Source organism: Nanorana parkeri, unplaced genomic scaffold (genome assembly GCF_000935625.1).
Source record: "Nanorana parkeri isolate BGI_ZX_2015 unplaced genomic scaffold, ASM93562v1 scaffold261, whole genome shotgun sequence".
NCBI lineage: Eukaryota > Metazoa > Chordata > Amphibia > Anura > Dicroglossidae > Nanorana > Nanorana parkeri.
Genome location: NW_017306529.1, coordinates 426960 through 446280, shown reverse-complemented (window position 1 = coordinate 446280; position 19321 = coordinate 426960). Strand labels below are relative to the sequence as shown.

General features: G+C 40.0%; 1 protein-coding gene across 1 annotated transcript in view; it reads left to right on the top strand.

Annotated features, from left to right (window-relative positions):
• Positions 1–6170: 6170 nt before the first annotated feature.
• Positions 6171–19321, top strand: part of LOC108787438 (serine/threonine-protein phosphatase 2A 55 kDa regulatory subunit B beta isoform) — a 285509-nt gene continuing 272358 nt past the window's right edge. The window contains exons 1-2 of the mRNA XM_018556996.1: positions 6171–6260; positions 6345–6422. Of these exons, the coding sequence (XP_018412498.1) occupies positions 6251–6260; positions 6345–6422 (88 nt within the window). The 5' untranslated portion in view covers positions 6171–6250. The remainder of the gene's footprint in view (positions 6261–6344; positions 6423–19321) is intronic.

The following is a 19321-nucleotide window of genomic DNA, read 5'->3' as shown; positions in this document are numbered from 1 at the left end:
AATAGCTTTGGTTTTATCCACAGTTGGAGCATGTTTTTCTAAGATTATCTGTCTGAACAGGTATGTGTTCTGTTATTCTTTTTTAATGAGTAATCATAAAATAGCACAGCTAGGGATACATTAACAATGAGGGCAACAGAAAGCTGTTCTGGGCCTGCCAGTCCTACACATTTGTGTTAAAATGCTTACTTGGAGTCCCCATCAAAACCCCCATGGATGACAACGCAGGAACACAGCTGTGGGCAAGGACAGAGCGTTGTTACCCTATAACAGAAAGTGCCTGAACAAGGACCTTCATCCCAGGCTCACCTCGTGTTTTTTAAATGCAGGCTGTAAATTTAAAAATATTAAGAGTGACTTTCTATATTAAATGAATGCACTTTACACAAAGCTATATTATGCCTTACGCTGGCCATACATGTGCGATATGTACAACACTATTTTGACATTTAATACAATTGTTTTCAAGAAAAGATCATTTCAAATACCAATAGGCGCTTCAATATGTAATGGATCAAATGTAACCCAATGGTTGTTGAATGATTGCTCTAGAATGAAAGATTATTTGAAATAATCTAATCTATGATCCATTAATCATGTATAGATATGTGCTTGGCCAGAATACAGATTTTGTATCCATTGATAGGACTTCTCCTTTACTTCCAGTCCATTCTACAGGAAGTGAGGGGAAATCTTTAAAATAGTTTACCTGACAGATTGTGGGCCCTATGCATGGGCGCCTAAAGCATTAGCTCTAAAGGGTAATAATCCCTCCTCTATACTATAAAACGTGGCTTTGACAGCCAGAGATGTAAATGAGTATAATTGCATTCTATGATTTTCAAGTCTTTCAGTTGAGTGTTAGATTCATGGTGGTTTCTGCAGATCTTTTAGGAGGAATGTCTTTGATGGCAGCTATTTGAAAGTTGTATTAGCCTGATCAATACAGTACCCTTACTTAATAAAAATGAACAATGTTTTCCAAGCCTTTATTCTGTATTCTGGCCCCTCCTGTTATGCTGCTGCTCTGGCCCTTGGACTCATTTGCAGCTTGGAACTGGCACGCTTGCCAACCATATTTTATTATATCGCTTATTTCTTATAAGCAACCCCAGGAGCTGCAAAACTCAATGTCACCACCTTATGTATAACAATATAATTATTTTGTATATAAACACATTGTGAATATTATTACGGTATATGCAAACATTGTTGGCAGATGGAGGCTAAATGATAGAGGTTGTGCTCTGGATTATACATGCTGCTATTTTGTTTTTATGAGCTGTATTTCTGTAATAAATATTTAATAAAGGTTTTGTAATTATATTGTGTCAAGGGTGCCATAAAGTTCCACTTTTACCAAGAACTTTAGTAATTCATGGGAAGGGTAAAGAAGAAAGTAAACTCTAAATCTGTCAAAAGCGGTTATAGGACTGCCCATATTTACATGGAGGCCATGCAGTCTATAAATGGTGATAGTAACAGAGGCTTGCAAAAACTGTAAAACTGGCAGAGGTGCTTCAGCTAACATTTTCAGAAGCAGGTCACTAATAGCAGCTTCCATATGTCTTTAATCTCCGTAATAGAATACAATTGGCAAAAAAAACAGGGATTTTAAATATTTCCCACACTAGACAAACGGAAAAAAAAAGTTGGCTTTAGATATACCTTTTAATGTTGTCTAGTGTGGAAAATGTTTAAAATCCCTGTGATTTTTTTTTTTGCCAATTGTATCACGGAGATTAAAGACATATGGGAGCTGCTATTGGTGACCTGCTTCTGAAAATGTTAGCTGAAGCACAGGTAAATTGATGAACCTAGTGTTAATTGAAAGCAGACCTGGGAACTCTTATGTAGAGATTTTAAGGATGCTCTCCATGAGAGATTTATGACATTGTTGATTAAACCTACAAACATCTACCTTAAACTGAAATATCCCTTTTGGGTGACTAGCGTTAATGGGGGAATTGAGAGTTTTCTCTCATTCAGTTCATGCATGGCCAGCTTTAGCTTTCACAGCAATGTACAATATTACAGAGCTTAAGTGTCTCACACCCACTACCCACCATCCCGCCCACTCTTATCTGGCAGATAATGGGAAGCAAATATAACAATTTATGTAAAGTATAACTAATTTTAAACATGTTCATTTTTAACTTTGACCAAGATGTACTTTTAACCCCTAAAAATGAAAAAAAAATTATTCTGTACATCTGTAATTGGAGAATTTTGTGAATTATACAGTGCACAGTATTTAAAAATCATAATTGGCTATGCCTAGTACTATAGGAAGCTAAAACTGCCCTGGTTGGTCTGCTCCTTTTGTGGAATAATTTAGCTAAGGCTAAAGGGTCTGGGATTTCCAAAGCATTATACACTGGTATCTCTGCCAGCACTTCTTTTCAGTCCCTGCATTAGATGTGAAAACCCAGAAATCTGACAAAGGACACACACTATTGATCACCTTCGATCTTGTTTGCAGGATTCTGGTAGCGCTGCAAAATACAGTGACTTCAGCATTTCCAAACACAAAGAAAAATCTTAAAGGCAGTTATCAGTCAATTGTGAACATTTGGCATTTAAAGTGGTAGTGTAGACAAATGGCTGAAAACACCTTTTAAACACAAAATTGTAAACTGCCTTGCCTGTGAAAATATTGTAATTATATTTAGTCAGTTTGCTTATTTAAACACTATTCAAAGTCCATTTACTTTTCTCTACTGCAGTCACTGCAATGTAGCTTGGTAAGCATTGTAATTGGATGGTAAATTAACAGCAGTTCACTGATGAGATCATCTCTTTGCTCTCCTCCTGTCAGCAAACTTTATTTCCTACCTTGTGGTATTATGTTAAGCAGTAAAGCCCAACTGACTTACAGTATAGTCTTACTGAATGCTGATGTGCAAGCGATTTCAGGAGGCTTGTGCAAAGACAGATGGGGCAACTATTTAATAATAAAGTGGTTTTTTAACCAAAACATTTTTTTTTCAGTTTTGTATTAATAAAGAATGGCCACAACCCCAGTCAATTTTTTTCCTAATGCCTTTATCCAATTGGCAATACTTGCCCTCACTTCCTGTTCTAGAGACACAACAGGCAATGAGCAGAAAAGAGATTCCCCCTTAAATAGTCATCACATATTATGACATTCCTATTACTTTCCGTCCTGGAGAAAATGGTCACTAATGCTAATGGTAAAAATGAATCTCTACAACAAGGGTACAATGTCTCCAGCAGGGATACAGACAGCAATAATATAAAAAAAACAGGGATTTTGGCAAGAGATAAACTTGAATAGTGGCATCCCTAGTCTTTTTGGCTGGGGGGTTGTGGCGAGCAGCAGGAGGCAGGTGCCCTCTGCAGGCTCTGCATCTCCCCAGGTTTTTAGCAACCTGGGACGCTCTGGCCAGGGTCCTGCCGAGCTCCAGGCAACCAGTGACATCACCGGTTTCCAGGAGCTGGGCAGGATGCTGGCCAGAGTGCCCCAGGCTGCTAAGAGCTGTGCGGGGAGATGTGTATGGCCTTACACATCTCCCCACCCGGCTCTTAGCAACCTGGGATGCTCTGGATGGTAAGGGGGCATCTGGCACACTGCAAACATTGAGCAGCAGAGCGGCCATGCTGCTCTGCCTGCCGCCCCCCACATGACCCAAAGAGATACCACCTGTGGCAACAGCGTCAGGCTGCCTCGTTAAAAGGACAGCTCTGCACTTGAATAATGTATACATAACTGGATTAAATGGGGGATATTTATATGTGTCTGGATGTACAAAGTAGAATAATAACGCTGCTCCTTCATAGATACAGTGCGGTGAGTTAGCATTGCCACCCTAGCACAAGATGTGTGTTCACTAGGTGAGAATATAGGAACATATGCCTGGAAAAAAATATATAACGAATGCAGTCACTACATCTAAAGACTGGTAAGCGGCGATATATTACATTTTTGTTTTTGAAATGGGGAGACAAAGCTTACATGCTTAGTGAACCTGATGTTTCCTTCTTGCATTTAGTATGTGCAGGCAGCTTCTATATTTACTTAGTTCCTAAGGCAGCTAGGGTCCTTTTTGTCCTGATTTTCCTGAATGTCTGCAATAGTATGTAAGGGGGAGGATGCGGCTGCTAGGTTTCCAGGAAGACCTGATTTTCTGACCATTGATCTATACTAAAATCAGATTAAAGATTGTTGTAAAGAACTTTGGGGTTGCAGTATTTTGTTGTATTGCATTCAAAATTCACTTGTTACCCAGAGTGGATTTTTAGCCCACAATCCTTATCCAGCATATATCCTTTACTAACATGAGCACTTTAGGTTACTACCAGTGGTTTAAGGGACATGGCTTTTTTTGGACCCATGACGACTGCCCCTCTGCTGAGATAACGGTACGATGTATGGATTTCACATTAATCTTGTGGAGGTGGCATCAGAAAGTCTTTCCATGTGCAGGAACAATTTAGAGATTACAGCACTATGGGTTCAGTTTACTGAAATCAATATACTACATCTGCAATGTCATCTTTTAATTGTGCTTATGGGAATTAAATTACCCAATCGAGAAATAATATTTAATAAGTCAAGTGAATAAGAAATAATAATTAGGACCACAACCAGTATGTTGTTTAAGATGTCAGGGACTATAACCAAGATCCCTCCAGACCAAAAGATGTTATGTTTCATGTGATAAAAAAATATATATTCATTAAGAAAAATAAAACAAAATTCAACTTGCTAGAGGAAATTATAAACAGTAGACCAAGCAGAACACATAAGGGGAAAATATGAAAAGCCCAAGAAAATTGCAAACACTTATTTTGGATAAATACTGTGGCCTAGCAACCAATTAGATTAAACCTTTAATTTTCCAGATGGATTTGTCCAGGAAAAACAGATAATTCTTCCTTTAATTAGAAAAAGGTTGAATATCACTACCTATGTGACTATCATGTCATAATTTTCACTCCTTTGAGGACTGAGCACCATGCCCAGATATACTACATTTAATTACTATAATGGCTTTTTTTAATACCTCCTTATTAGAACAGCACTTTAATAGACAATAAGCACTACTTCACTGGAAAGGCAGTTACTTAGGTAAAGATCAACGGCAATCCACCTGTTTCGTGTACACAATTGCACAGTTTAGCGTACGCAATTGCATTCATTTGAATGGCACCTCAATGCACCTCCTGGCAACCATGCATTTCAGTGCAGCGCATGGTACCATAGTAAAATGCATTGCGGTGATGTGACAAAAAGTAGGGCATGCAAAGCATGGTTGCAGGGAGGTGCGTTAGGATGCTATCCGAATGAATTGTATGAAACCTGCGTGCCAGGTACGTTGTGCAATAGCGTGTGCTGAATACACTGATACCTGATGGTGCAATGCTGTGGTGTAAATAGGGCCTCAAAGCTGTACTCCAGACAGACAGCTATATAACAAAAATGCCATTGTAGCTTTGAAATCGGATTTAGGCTGCATTCACAATAGCGGGTGTGCCACAACGCACAGCTACTGGTGTGGGATCGCTGTCACAGTGCTTATCCTGCCACATCACACTGTTTACCTTTTGTTGTTGTTAGTTTTTTATTGAAATTACGTTCTATGGTCAGAGCACGGTGCCATGAAGTTGTACCGGGTCACAGCCCGTTTCGCAGAAAAAAAATTACTGTACGCATTACTTTTTTTTTAGTGCACACCACTGCAAGGCGGTGCTGTAAACTAAGCCCATCTGTGGCAAGGCAAATTGCCTTTTTTTGCATTCGAGCTGCACTGGAAAAAAAAATGGCCAGCTCAACATATTTGGTGTGAATCAGCCCTTAAAGATATTCAGTAAGAAAGCTCAACATTCATACGTCAGTATAAAAAATTTATATTGTTTCATATACTGTACAACCACAACACACACACACACACACACACTTCTTATTAATCATTTGTGCATAATTCTAGTTTGAATATAGGCTAATAATGAAAACCAGAGACTAAAGCAACACTTTTTGAGCTTCTGTGTACATGATTAGTATTCTGTAACATATTTCCAGTTATAAGTGATGTGACTGCAGGCTTTCATAACACTCTGTGATTCTCTCGCTGATGTTCAGGGGACTGACTCCAATTGAACCAGATATAAATGAAGTCAACATTGTACTCAGGCAGCATACAGAAAAAGCAGTCAGATAGAGAACTCAGGCACTTGTACGTTGCCGTGCCCACATTTCTATCTTGTATATTACCATACTATGTGAAGGATGTTACCAGGTAAGTCACTGCCTATAACTAGAATGAGTACAGTAAACTCTCCTATAGTACAGGATGTAATGGTGACTTTTTTTCTTTTTATAGGATTTGGGGATCTTACCCAGGAGACATTGTGGTGTTTCTCCCAAGTAAAGGGCACAGTAGACCTTGGTGATACAGAAGGTATTTTTACTACCAATGACAAAACATTCCTATCTAGAATAATTTGTGGACTAGCTCCTAAATACATACACATGACAATATTTTTCTCGGACAGCTGTTGTTATGCTATTAGGAGAAATTATTTTATTGCAATTAAGAAAAACGGATGTTCAGCTCATAATTTATTTACTTATTACTGATAAGGAGATTGTAAACTTGATATTATGAACTAACATACTTGATGATTATACCATACCCTATACAAAAACATCAGTTAGTAGTCAAGCTATAACACCAAAATACTGTATGAGAGCCATTGGAGCTAATCCCAGGTGAACCATGCGCGCTGGCGCTGACTCGAGTATAAGCCGAGGGGGGCACTTTTCACCCAAAAAAATGGGCTGAAAATCTCGGCTTATACTCGAGTATATACGGTAATGTTACTTTCATATGTGAGATTAAATATTTTAGTTGTAAACTAATGCTGTATAATGTTCAGTTTAACATTATTATGACCAGTGCCAGTAGAAGAAGCAGCAGAGTTATGCACCTTAATGATTAGAAAAGGTATTTAGACTGTATTTGATGGATTTATTTGTTTATGAGGGTATTTTGTACTTGCATTTTCTTTTACTGTTTTTATTTTGTTTTCAATTTGTTAGCATGCAAAAACATATACAAATTGCTTTTGCCGTGCCTTCGGCTGTTATGTAACCATTAACAACAGGGCTGTTCCAATAATGAAGCAGCCTAAAGCTGTTACCTCAGGAAGCATCTCTTTGGGTCAGTGGGGAGACAGCAGGCAGAGCAGCATGGCCGCCCTGCTCCATAACGTGTGTCTGTCAGCCCTTTCCTCTGACCAGAGGGTCCTAGGTGTCCTGCCCAGGTCTTGGCAACCAGTGACATCACTGGTTGCCAGGAGTTGAGCGGAATGCTCTGACAGGCGTAAGCTCCCCCCATGGTTCACCACAAGCAACCCAACGCAGATTCCCCTTCCTCCCCGACACTGCAAGTTCAGTTCATTCTCTCAGATATAAGTGATGACTGGCATATGCAGAGATGCAAACAAATCATGCTTTTCTAGCTCCTATACACACTCCTGAGGCATGCTTCCTGCATCCACCTTACCACCACCCCCCGCCTCAGGTGGCAAATAGGCTAGGGACACCCCTGATAAATACTAATTGTGGTGAAATTTCCCAACCTTACACCCATGTATTTGGCTGTCATCAGGACAACCACAGTAGACCTTCTGCCTGGTGCAGTTAGGGTTTATTGAACTGTGTGAGCACAACAGTGTTTTAGTTTTTCCACACTTATTGGAAAGCACCGCTTAAACTTACACTGGCCAAACTGGTGTAACTTGCAGGGTTTCTCTGTCTGGCTATGATCAGCACAGAACGTTTACTCCTCCTGTGACAATTAAATCTAGATACAGAGGAGGCCTCAGTACTGTATAAAAATCCATGTACCTAACCCCTATTAGGAGGACATATACAACAAGTTAAATAATGTGAACAAGTTAAATGTTTTCATCTTTGTGGGTACCATCTTAGAGATAGGTGTGCGTTATGTAAGATTCTTATGATTGCCATCACCCTGAACTTATCAGGAATTGTATTAATGCATATGGCACTTGCATCTACCGCAAAGTTTATTATGGCACGTTCAAACCCCCAACTAAAAACTGATGATGACGGCCTATGCAAACCTCCCTTCTTTCTTCCCCTTGTCAGATTTATGGAACCAGAATAATCCTGCATCCTAACCTTGAAGGGATAGCACCACCTACACCCTGCTCTAGGGTAACCAACATTTTCATAAAGGGAGGCAGGTTGTTGCATATATCACTTTTTATTTTGTAATAATCAGATGGCAGTATACAGCTATTTTTCTTTGTATGCTATTTTATATGAATAGTATACTGTATATAGGTACTAGACATGGACAGGTTTGAGTTCATGTTGGTGCTTCATGGAGCTACATCTCAGAGTCCTGCAAGTGTTCTTTTGCGCTGACCACATGCATCTGCAGTAGATGGGCTTCTAGATCTGTATGCAAGTCTGCATTTGTGAGCTGACTATAAGGGTCTTTAGGTGGCCCACACTAAATATAATCAATTAAAAAAGATGTCCTAATGTTGAACATCTGTCAATGCTAACATACTTAATCTTTGATGTTACAATGCCCTAGAAGTGCCGTCATTTGTCAATCTCTGACTAATGGCAGCCAGTGCACCATAACCATCTCCTTGAACCAATGCCACAGCCCCACACCATTTATTTTACCACACACACACAGGTTTCTTTTGAAATTATAGACAGCTTCTTTTTTTTTTACAATGATGTTTTGCTTTTTTAAGGAATCCAATATACAGAGGTACATACTGAAATACTATCTCTTCAGAAAAATCATAGTACAGCATTGCATACCTTCTACATTTCTACTGTTCAACAAATATATATATATATATATATTTTTTATTTGTTGAACAGTAGAAAAAAATATAATATATATGTGGTTTGTAAATAGAAATGCACTGAAAACAAAGAGAATATGTTTAGACCTACAACAGTCTGGCCCAAGCAAGCAAAATGGAAATATCAGCATAAGGCTATGTACTTCATTAAAAAGCCCAATTCCATGTTTCCCCAAAACACAGCCCCACCACCACCACCCCCGTGCTCTGCCACCACACTGAAGCCCCCTCCCATATATAAAAAAATATGCAAAATACACACCTTAAATGCAAGGGTCTTCTGGCTGGTCATGTGATTAGTGGGGTCCTTCCTTTCCTTGTCTTTCTTCATCAGTGGGCACTCCTAACCGCTGGACAGAATGGTGCACATATAGGGATAGCATCATTCAGTCCAGAAGAACACTTTTGACCCAGGCTGCATAATGTTGCACCCCCAAGGGATGTGCCCATGACATCCTGGGTTTGCAAGAAATGAGTTCAATGACACTGGGCATCATTCAACCTGATCGGTGCTGGATGATGGAGGGTGTCTGTGGGGGACAGTGTGAGAAAGTTTTGCAGTGAAAACTGCATTTTTTTTATTTTCATACATTATGAGCAAAAAAATCATCCCCAGGTTAACTACATTTATATACATTGCAAGGATATTAGCAGATCCTTTTCTAAAGAGATTGCCAAAGTATGAGTGGGGGGTCTGCCTCCACTATACCACCTAAACAATTACAGTGTTGTTGTAAAAGAAGGCACTTAAGCTGTTCACTTTGCAGGGGAAATTTTCCCTTAACTTAGTGAAGGTGAAGTTCTGCTAACTTTTATCATCCAATCATGTGCAAGCAAATATTTTTTTACTTCCCTTGCCCATGATTGGGTATTCTTTGCAATGTAGAATTTCACCACATTTACCAAGGAAAGGCATACTTATCCTGCAAAGTGAAAATTCCCTTGCAAAGTGAACAGTCTATGGGGTCTATTCACGAAGCAGCTGAAGGATCTAGCCGTAGCTTCGGCTGATCCTTCGGCTAGCTTCGGCCCCAGGACCTCTTTGGTTCAGTAGAACCGAAGGGCTGCTGTACGGGCTATTCACTATAGCCCGTACAGCTCCCGAAGTTGGCCGGGGGCTCAGTCGAGCCGAAGGCATATGCTTCGGCTCAACTGAGCCGAGCTGAAAGCCGAAGCTGGCCGAGCGGCTGCTTCTGGCAGCTGGGCGGAGCCAGCCGTGATGTTACAGCTGGCTCCGGCCACTTGCAGAGAGATCAGCGTCCCTAGTTATTAGCTAACCAGGGACACTGATCTCCAGACAGCCTAACTCTCCCAAGCGCTAAGGGAGTCTCCCGCTCCCGGCCGTCCAGGAGAGAAACACTGCTTTTTCTTTATTATTCTGACACGGAGCCGTTGTCTGGCGTCAGAAAAAAAAAAAAAATTCACCATAGGAATGCCTTGCTAGATTCCTATTGGCTATTTCAATTTGCAATAGCCAATAGCAAACTAGCTATTGCCCCCGCCCACTGCTGCACTTCTCCATCAGGTCCCCACTAGTGATTGACAGCAGCAGAGGGCGGGTACAGCTAGTTTGCTATTGGCTATCGCAAATTGAAATAGCCAATAGGAATCTGGCAATGCATTCCTATGGCGAAAATGTTTTCTTTTTTTTGACGGCAGCAGAACCGCCGGCCAATAGAAAACAGTTGGGCGGAGCTAGCTGTCACTGCTAGGTCAGCACAATTGTTTTCTATTTATTTTTTTCTACTTTTCAAACGATTTTTCTGTTCTGCTCGGTCCCACATAGGGACCAAGTAGAACAGCCGACTCAGCTATTCACTCACTGCTGTTCGGCATCTATAAGAATAGACCGAACAGCAGCGAGTAGCCTGCCGGAGGTTCGGCTTAGCCGATCCAGATGTTGGATCGGCTGAGTCGAACTCCTTCTGCACTTCGGGTCGTCCGAACAAGCTCAGCTGACCCGAAGCCACGCAAAGCCACCCGATGTACGGATAATTTCAGCCGATATACGGCTGAAATCAGCCGTACCAGCCTGAAGTGAATAGCCGAACAGCGTTCGGCTCACTTTGCATCAGGTCGGTCATTCACTCGGCTGCCTACGGCCGCTTAGTGAATAGACCCCTATGTGTAAATCATCCCCATAGGCTGTATCTCAAGAAACATAAGACTTCCATTGCAAGGAATGCTTCCAATTTAACTACATGCCCATCACACAGGAAGGAAATGAGATTTCAGTAGTTATTTTGTACACAAACAGTTGCATATCGCAAAGCAGCAAGATTTGCATGTTGGAAGTAAAAAATTATAGTGGCTTCTTACTGATATAAAATGTAAATTTAAATACACTTTAATGGCTTATAGTAGCAACTGCATGTATTACATATGATTACTTCCCAGCTTGAATATTATAATGAAACAATGAGTTTCGTGCACAGTAATGGTGTGTGAGTGATGAGACATCTGAAAAAACATAAAAGCACTTTTATAATCCGATGGACTTACAAATTCCCCTTGATGAAAGAGAATAAAACAACATGGTACAAAAGGCTAAAAAGATTTTTTTAGAACATTTCACACTGCTTTGCAAATGTAAAGTACAGAGCATCCAAACTGAGTATGGCATTATGTCTAGCATACATTAAAGACACAATCAGGTAACAAAGAAAAAAAGTGTTTTTTCAGGATTGAAAGAAATTACCTCTACAGATTTAAAGTGTATATTTAGTCAAAACTTTTTTACTTTTAGATTTTAATAGAGTAGTATCAGTTTTTTGCTGTTGTGTGGATTCCCACTGGAAAAACACACCCTCTCTTTTTGTCCTGGTGACCATTGTCACTGAAACACAAAGTGATGAAAAGTCCAAACCATATACGCATATAACCAGAAAAGGAGGTGAGGGGAAATCTTCAAGTTTAGAAAACTATCTAAAGCTGCCCATACACCTTGTGATCATCGGATGAATCTTTTCGTCAGATGATCGAACCGTCGGGCGATTTACGGACGGCGGCCCCATCCTGCCCCGATTATCACAAGGTTCAATCAGCAGTAATTTTAAAAAAGCAGCTGGATGAATTGCGGTAATCGACCGCACACATTTTCATTTGCGCATGAGCAGTGTAAATCGTATAAATTTTGATGTACAGAAATGCCACCAACCTTGCGAAAATCGTACGATCGACCGAAGTTTTCTAACCTGCTGGTTAGTCAAAAGTCGATCGATTGTACAGTATTTGAGGTTGTACACTGCCCATCAACCTTTCGAATATCGTACGGAAACGCGATCACATTCGAAAATCAGCCGATATTCGTAAGGTGTATGGGCACCTTAACAATGGATTTGCCCTCACTTGAGAGATTTATTTTTACATTCTGTTGTGTCTCTGAGGCCTTGTTCACAACAAGCGCGTTACAGGAGCAGAGCAGTTATAGATCGGATCAAAACTGCGTCCAAAGTATTCCAATGGTATTTTGGGCTCTAGTTCACACCGCAGCGTTCAGTTCCAAAAACTGCAGCAAGCCCTATTTTACCTACTCTTGAACGCATGCAAACGCATCAAAAACGCATGCAAACACCCTGGAACACACTACACGCCCATTCTAAAAACGGCCCGGAGCACATCAAAAACGCGGCACAACCCACTGCACTGCGTTGAGGCATTTTACACTTTTTACACACTTTTCCATTTTTATGCAGGAAACTCGTGCAATTTGCTTCATGAAGATCCATTGCAAGTAGAAAAGCCATTATTTCTCATGTGGCTGGTTCACAACTATGCGATGCAGATTAGTGTGTAAAGGAAAGTTAAGCTATGTGGCCTGTTTATACTTACACATGTGTATTACCATGCATGCTACATGCACAAGGAGCCCTATGAATCCAGCCTTAAGGGCCCCTGATATCTTTCTCCAGTGGTTGTGGTGTGTTTAGCCATGTCATGCCTTGCAATAAAGTGCATTGCATTAAGGCTGCCAATTCATTATGAATGGGCTGCTAATGAATGTTAAAGGCCCAAGGCCCTTTTTTTAACACAGCGTGCCACAACACACAGGATGGACTACTGTAAAAGTGTGTTCGATTTCTATTTACATGGTGGAGGACGGGCAAGGGTAAATAGGTCCACACTGGGGAAAAACACTGTTAGTTTTTTTAATAAAAATTACAGTTAGACTTTAAAGCCTATCACAATGAAACCTTTTTTCCTATTTAGATAGAACGGGGAAATGTTAGAAGTATTTAAGTCCGGTTGACAGGATGTCAGAAGAATGAACAATAACAACATGTTTTAGTAGATTATGAAAGGTTAAAAGCTCTTGTGGGTTTCTTTTTCTATATGTGCCTTCATTTTATGCTATGCGAATGGGGACATGTAACAAATATAAAATAGGTGTAATTTAACTAAAAAGTGAAAATACACTTTAAATGTGCAGAAACACACAAGAAGCCCAGCACAGCACAATGGTGGCTGAAGTTATTAAGCTGAACTTGACTTCTGGCGTGCCTCTGACCTTTAAGGACCAAACATGGCAGTGTGGCTTCCAAATTCTTTACTTCTTTTTTACTGGCTAGCTCTCATGTGTGCTGGAAAAACAATTAAGAATTTTAAAAGAAATATTATAACTAGATTGAAGTAATATTAAACTCTATTATGTTAAAATAACAAATCCAGATCAAAGAAATATACATTGCCCAAGCACTTACAGTCATCATATTTTAGAACAGCTGGCTCCAGCTCTGTCAGCTCCACTCCCTGAACTTCCTGTCCAGTACAAGATGCCAAGGAACAGTCTCCAGAAGCCATCCATCTACTAGCATGGAGGAGGGAGGAAGGTATATCAGGAAGCAGGTTAGTGGTTTGCCTTGCTGTGCCTGTGTGTTTGTGAAGGCACACACAACTTACTAGCACACACAATGGTGGCTCCATAGGACCCTGCAAGAGAAAAGAGCCACCTTATAACAGGATATTAGGGCCAAGATTGAGGGGACCTGCTGATTCTGTAGAAAACTAAAACTTTTAAACATCAAGAATCAGCATCAATAGTTAGTCATTTAATCAGCATTTGAAATAGCTTAAAACCTTTTGACTTTATTATCACTTTAAATGGGGTTTATATCTGCCTACTCTTTAAGTTACTTTTAATGGATCAAATCTAGTGGGAAATTTAACAATCAATATATCACATAGTACTGTGAAAAAGACCCTGACATGGAAATACCTTGTTTAACTCTGCAAACAATAGCACTTTAATGTCACTTCTATACCAAGGAAAGCTTTTTTACATCTGAAACACAAACTAATGTAGCTAAAGTGAAATCATTTTTGGGTCACGCCTTAATGACCAAGGAAACATGTGGGTCCCGAGGTTACACAGGTTGAGAACCACTGCTCTATTGCATCTCACACTACCGCCGATTAGATTTCAAAATGTCTATATTTTAACACAAGCTTTTCATTAAGCACCTTCAAATCTCTAAAAACATAAATTTATAGTTGCCCGGTGAAAACGTTTTATCTAAGAAATGTATGTAACCTGCAAATGTTCTTATAGTGACAGCAATCTCATTCTACCTGACAGTCATTTTATGCTCATGAGTTTTTGGATGAGGACAATCAAAGCACACTGTGCCCTGGCACTCGGTAACCAAGCTACTGCAACATGTTTGCTACAGAATTCCACAATGATCAAGTACTCATCATTCTGACAGATGGAACTAGAGAGGGAATGTCGTCTGCTAGATTCAGTCTGACATTTCAACACTGCTCAATTCTCTCTAGTGCCGAGCGGATTTTATTATGGCTAGTAAAACAGGAAACTAGTTGTAAAGTGTTATATTTAGATGGTTACTGCTGGATATTGAGTTAGCTCGGCACAAAAACAGCTTTATATCATTTAGGTAAAAGCTTAACCCTGATGCTTCAGTTTTGAACAGTGACTGATATTTCAGTATTTCACCCAATTAGAATTAATCTCTGTAGAAATATTAATAAGGGAATTAGATTTCACGGTGCTGCTTAGCCTCCATCATGAGACAGTGCTGGCTTTAGACATCAGATAAAAGCGTTAGATATGGAAATTCAGGTAAATTACATTAAATGTGGATGCACCTGAATTTTCGAATTCAAACGCATCCGAATTCAAGCTAATTAAAACTTTCTTTCTGAATTTCATTCAAAACTAAACTTTTGTTAAATTCTTAGACACAAAATATGATTAACTAAAGGATGTTTGTCAATTTTTGTGTCTAACATTCTTGAAAATGATTGTGGACAGTGAACAGTCATATGGGCTGAATTTAAAGATTCAGGCCATATGACCGGCCACAAAGAATTGATATTCATGTCTCTCCAGTCCTGAGATTTGCACAATCCTGCCACCTGCACTGCCAGGTTGCTGGCCTAACCTTTGTATTCTGCAGTGAAGCACTACAGCTTACAGCTACCTACCTTACAACAACTACCTGATTCCAACTGGTGACTGGACAAGGAAGCAGCAACAGTAATCTGTTGATCTAATTTATCTCCTCCTTTGAACATGTCTCTCCTGAGCACATGTGCATGTAACAGAGTCTGAGTTGCTCAAAGTATTAACAATTCAAATTCTAACTCTTCCAATTTGGCCCCTGTACAGGGAATAACTAATTTAAAGACAGACTTAAAGTGTAATAAAACCAAAACGTTTTTTTTTTCACCCTCTCTGTCCTGGTGAACACTATCAATAAAAGTGAAAGCAAATCCCCAAATTTGGGTTGTCAAAACAGGAATAGATGGGAAATCCTCCAATAGGGACACTAGTTCTGGTGATCCTGTTGACTACAAGGAATTTCCCTCACTTTGGAGGCATTTGCTCCCATTTCCTGCTATAGCTATTGAACAGAAAGTGAAAGGAAATCTCCCCAGGAAGGGAGGATTTATCCCACCCAAAGCTCCATGAATGCTTCAGGATTCAGGACCCAGAACAGAACATAAAAGATCAGAGAAAACAACAAAGTTTGTTTCCTCCATAGCAGGCACAAGCCATGAGTAGGTGAACATATATAATATTTACCAGCTCTCAGGTGGAGACATTTCGTTTATGGAAAACAAATAATGAATACCTACTGCTCCTGCATTAACACCATGCAGAATGGCTGTCTATATAGTGACATCAAATAGAGAAGGACTCAGTCAATCATCATTCAAATACATTATTATTAGAACACATTCACCTACTTACTGTACACTGTAAAGAATATTAACGATTGGCTTATCACATAAAATCACAAGGCCACATGGGAGATCAATGTCCTGTAATAAAATCTTTGGCCTCATGATTTTATTTGGTCCCAGACGTCTCCTATGACCTCTAAAATTCTCCATGTGATTTGCTGAAGGGGCGACTATATATCCATAGGAATCTATAGGAATGCAAATAAAATACTACTGGACTACCAATTCTCTAGCACACCTAAGACTTTGGAATCTGTAATCAAATATAACAAGCACCATTTAAAAAATAAAAGATTAAAAGTACATTCTTTAAGATAGTCTATAGTTTACATGGAAGTATTGATTATCTGGTGAAAAGGGTTCCAGCAGCAAAATTCTCTTTCATCTGCACTTCCCAAACACTAACACATATACCTTCTGGATTTTCCAGCTAATTTACTGTATGAACATGTGTTCTATGAATGCAAAGATGTGTCTGGGATTACTAGTTTCTAAACAGAAGATAAATGAGCTACAGTCATAATTATTTAAATATACCCATTGTTTAAGGGATATATGGTTCCCTGATTGGCCGGGAAGCCGGCTCCATCCTCCCTCGTAACTTGGGTGTCACCTTCAGTGCGTTACAGTGCCGCAGAGGCGTTGCATGCACTACTTTCTTTAATCGCACCGCAAAGCACGGTAGTACAGTACCACGTGTTGCTGCAAAGTCGGTTACACTGCGCCCTAGAGATGCTGTGTTGCCTTTCAAATGAAAAGCAACACAAAGTACCTGCCGTACTGTCACCGGTACTCGGTGCATTACACATGGTACCACACGTAAATTATAATTGCCAACCCTGCCCCACTCTATCCAAAAAAAGTTACTTCACATATGCTTTAAAGCTGAACTCCATACAGAGGGAAAATACATATCCTAGAACTGTTTTACCTGCCAAAAGTATTTGTATATCTGGCGGAAAAGGCTATTGCAACCAAGGCACATTGTTTAGGGATATATGTAGACTGCCACTAAGGAGGGGAGGGTCGGAGCCTTGATTATTCTCTGCTGCACTCTTACTTTCACAGGTCTTCTCCCCACCTCCACCCTATGAATGGACACTAAAAGGAGAACCAGCAGACTAATAAGTTCATCTCTCAGCCAAGCTGATCTCTCATCCTATCAGCATACTCCTTGCAACACACCCGAATGGCTCATTGTGCTGCTTCTGGCTCCCCCTCTCTAAGCTCTGTTGTACAGAAACTGTAAGAAGCTGATACCAGGTCGAACTAAACTACTTACACTGCTTGCATTTAAAAATACATTTAGCAATGTATTCATTAATACAGAGCTGTAGTCACATACAGTATCTTTAATTATCTGGCTGAAGTTTGGGTCTAAGCAAAAATTAAAATCAAAATAAAAGTACCAGGTAAACCTTTAAAAGGATAAGTTATTTGGTGAGAAAAAAGGTTGTCACTGTCGTAAGTGAACCCATATCATTTCTGTTTGACAATACCCTGCTGATACTGTGACCTGTTCATCTTACTGCTAAGTCGGCCTCCTGTTCCTAGCTCTGGTATATATCTCATTTTGTTATTACAACTGTTATGGGAAAAAGTACCAGGTTATCATTCAAGAAATGAGCACCCATTTATAATAGCCTACTTACATGCCGAGATGACTTAACCAAATGTCTCGATCTTGTCCATGAATGTGTGATAATTGTGTGTGATCCAGTTATTGTAAAGTTATCTACCTGAATTTTACATTTCACATTAATATCTTCAATGGAATCACATCCTCAGGGACATGACAAAGGCTCTGGAGAGCAATTAGCATGACAGCAATTTTCAAAATGGTCATTAAAGAAACCCTGCAAAAAGGCCATTGCTTTAAGATATCCATGCTTGACTGTACAGAGAACAGCTAATTAACATGATGGAAATACTGGCTTAATTCTTCATCAGCTGTGATCTAATTCTTGAATCTTAAATACCTTCATATAAGAACCTTCCTTCAAAGACATATAAGAATAAAGGCTACCTTCCGATGCTGTATGCTAAACTGAACTCCAAAACAACAGCTTGCACGATCAAAAAGAAATGATATTTCCTTATTAGTCAACATAGTTGGTACAGTTTGTAATTGCACCCTCAAATTTTTATAAATGTATTCCATACAGATTTATCCTTTAGTTAGTGGTTCTCTGTATGTTAGACAACAAGCTCTTTGTGAACAGCTGCTGAAATAAAACTAGTTACATGAACATAGACTGTTGTTACTAGGTCTGCTCAGTGGGCAGAAACACTAAGGTCCCATTCACACTTGAGCTCAGCATTTTTGAACATTTGTACAGGTGTTTTCCTGCATGTTTTAGGTTTAAGTGTTTTTAAAATCATTATTGTTGGCCAATAAAAAGCTAGTTACTAGGCAAAAAAGCATGCAAAGTGGAAAGTGAGAGTAAAAAATGCCCCAGGCTCAGTGGGAGTAATCAGTGTGAGTAAACAGGAATGGTGTCACATTGTTGGTGTTAGTTGGAGGAATAGTGCCTCATCATTGCCGTCAATGGGATGACTAGTGTCCCATTGTTGTTGTCACTGGGAAGAAAAGTGCCCATTGTTGGAATTAGTAGGAAGAATAGTGCCCCATTATTGGTATCTCGTAATATACAGGGGTACGGGTACTCCTAGAATGAGATCCTAATAGGTTGGACTTGATGGACTAATGTCTCTATTCAACCTCAAATACTATGTAACTATGTAAATGGAGGAACAGTGCAATAATAATGGTATTGGTGGGAGGTATAGTCAGGGCCGGTGCAAGGATTTTTGCCTACACAGGCGAAGGTGCATTTTTCTGCCCCCCGGCACCCTCCAAAACTAATAGGAGATCTGTGATATCCATGTTACAGGTCAAGCCAATTAGTTTTCACACTGACCTCCAATGTAACGAAAGTATTCGCCCTGTCCACAAATGTAACGAAAGTATTCACAATGACCGCCAATGTAACGAAAGTATTCATAATGACCGCCAATGTAACCAAAGCGTTCACAATGACCGCCAATGTAGCGAAGATAAACACCATAAACAGGCCCGGATTCCCCACAAGGCCACCGAGGCCCGGCCTCGGGGAGGCAGGGAGCGGAGGGTCGGGCGGCGGCAATGTTGAATCCCCCAACGCCCGGAACATGTTGTGTGAAGCCGCTTGTTCGCACCCCCCACCCCTCCACCTCATTCCGCCGCTGAGTCTCT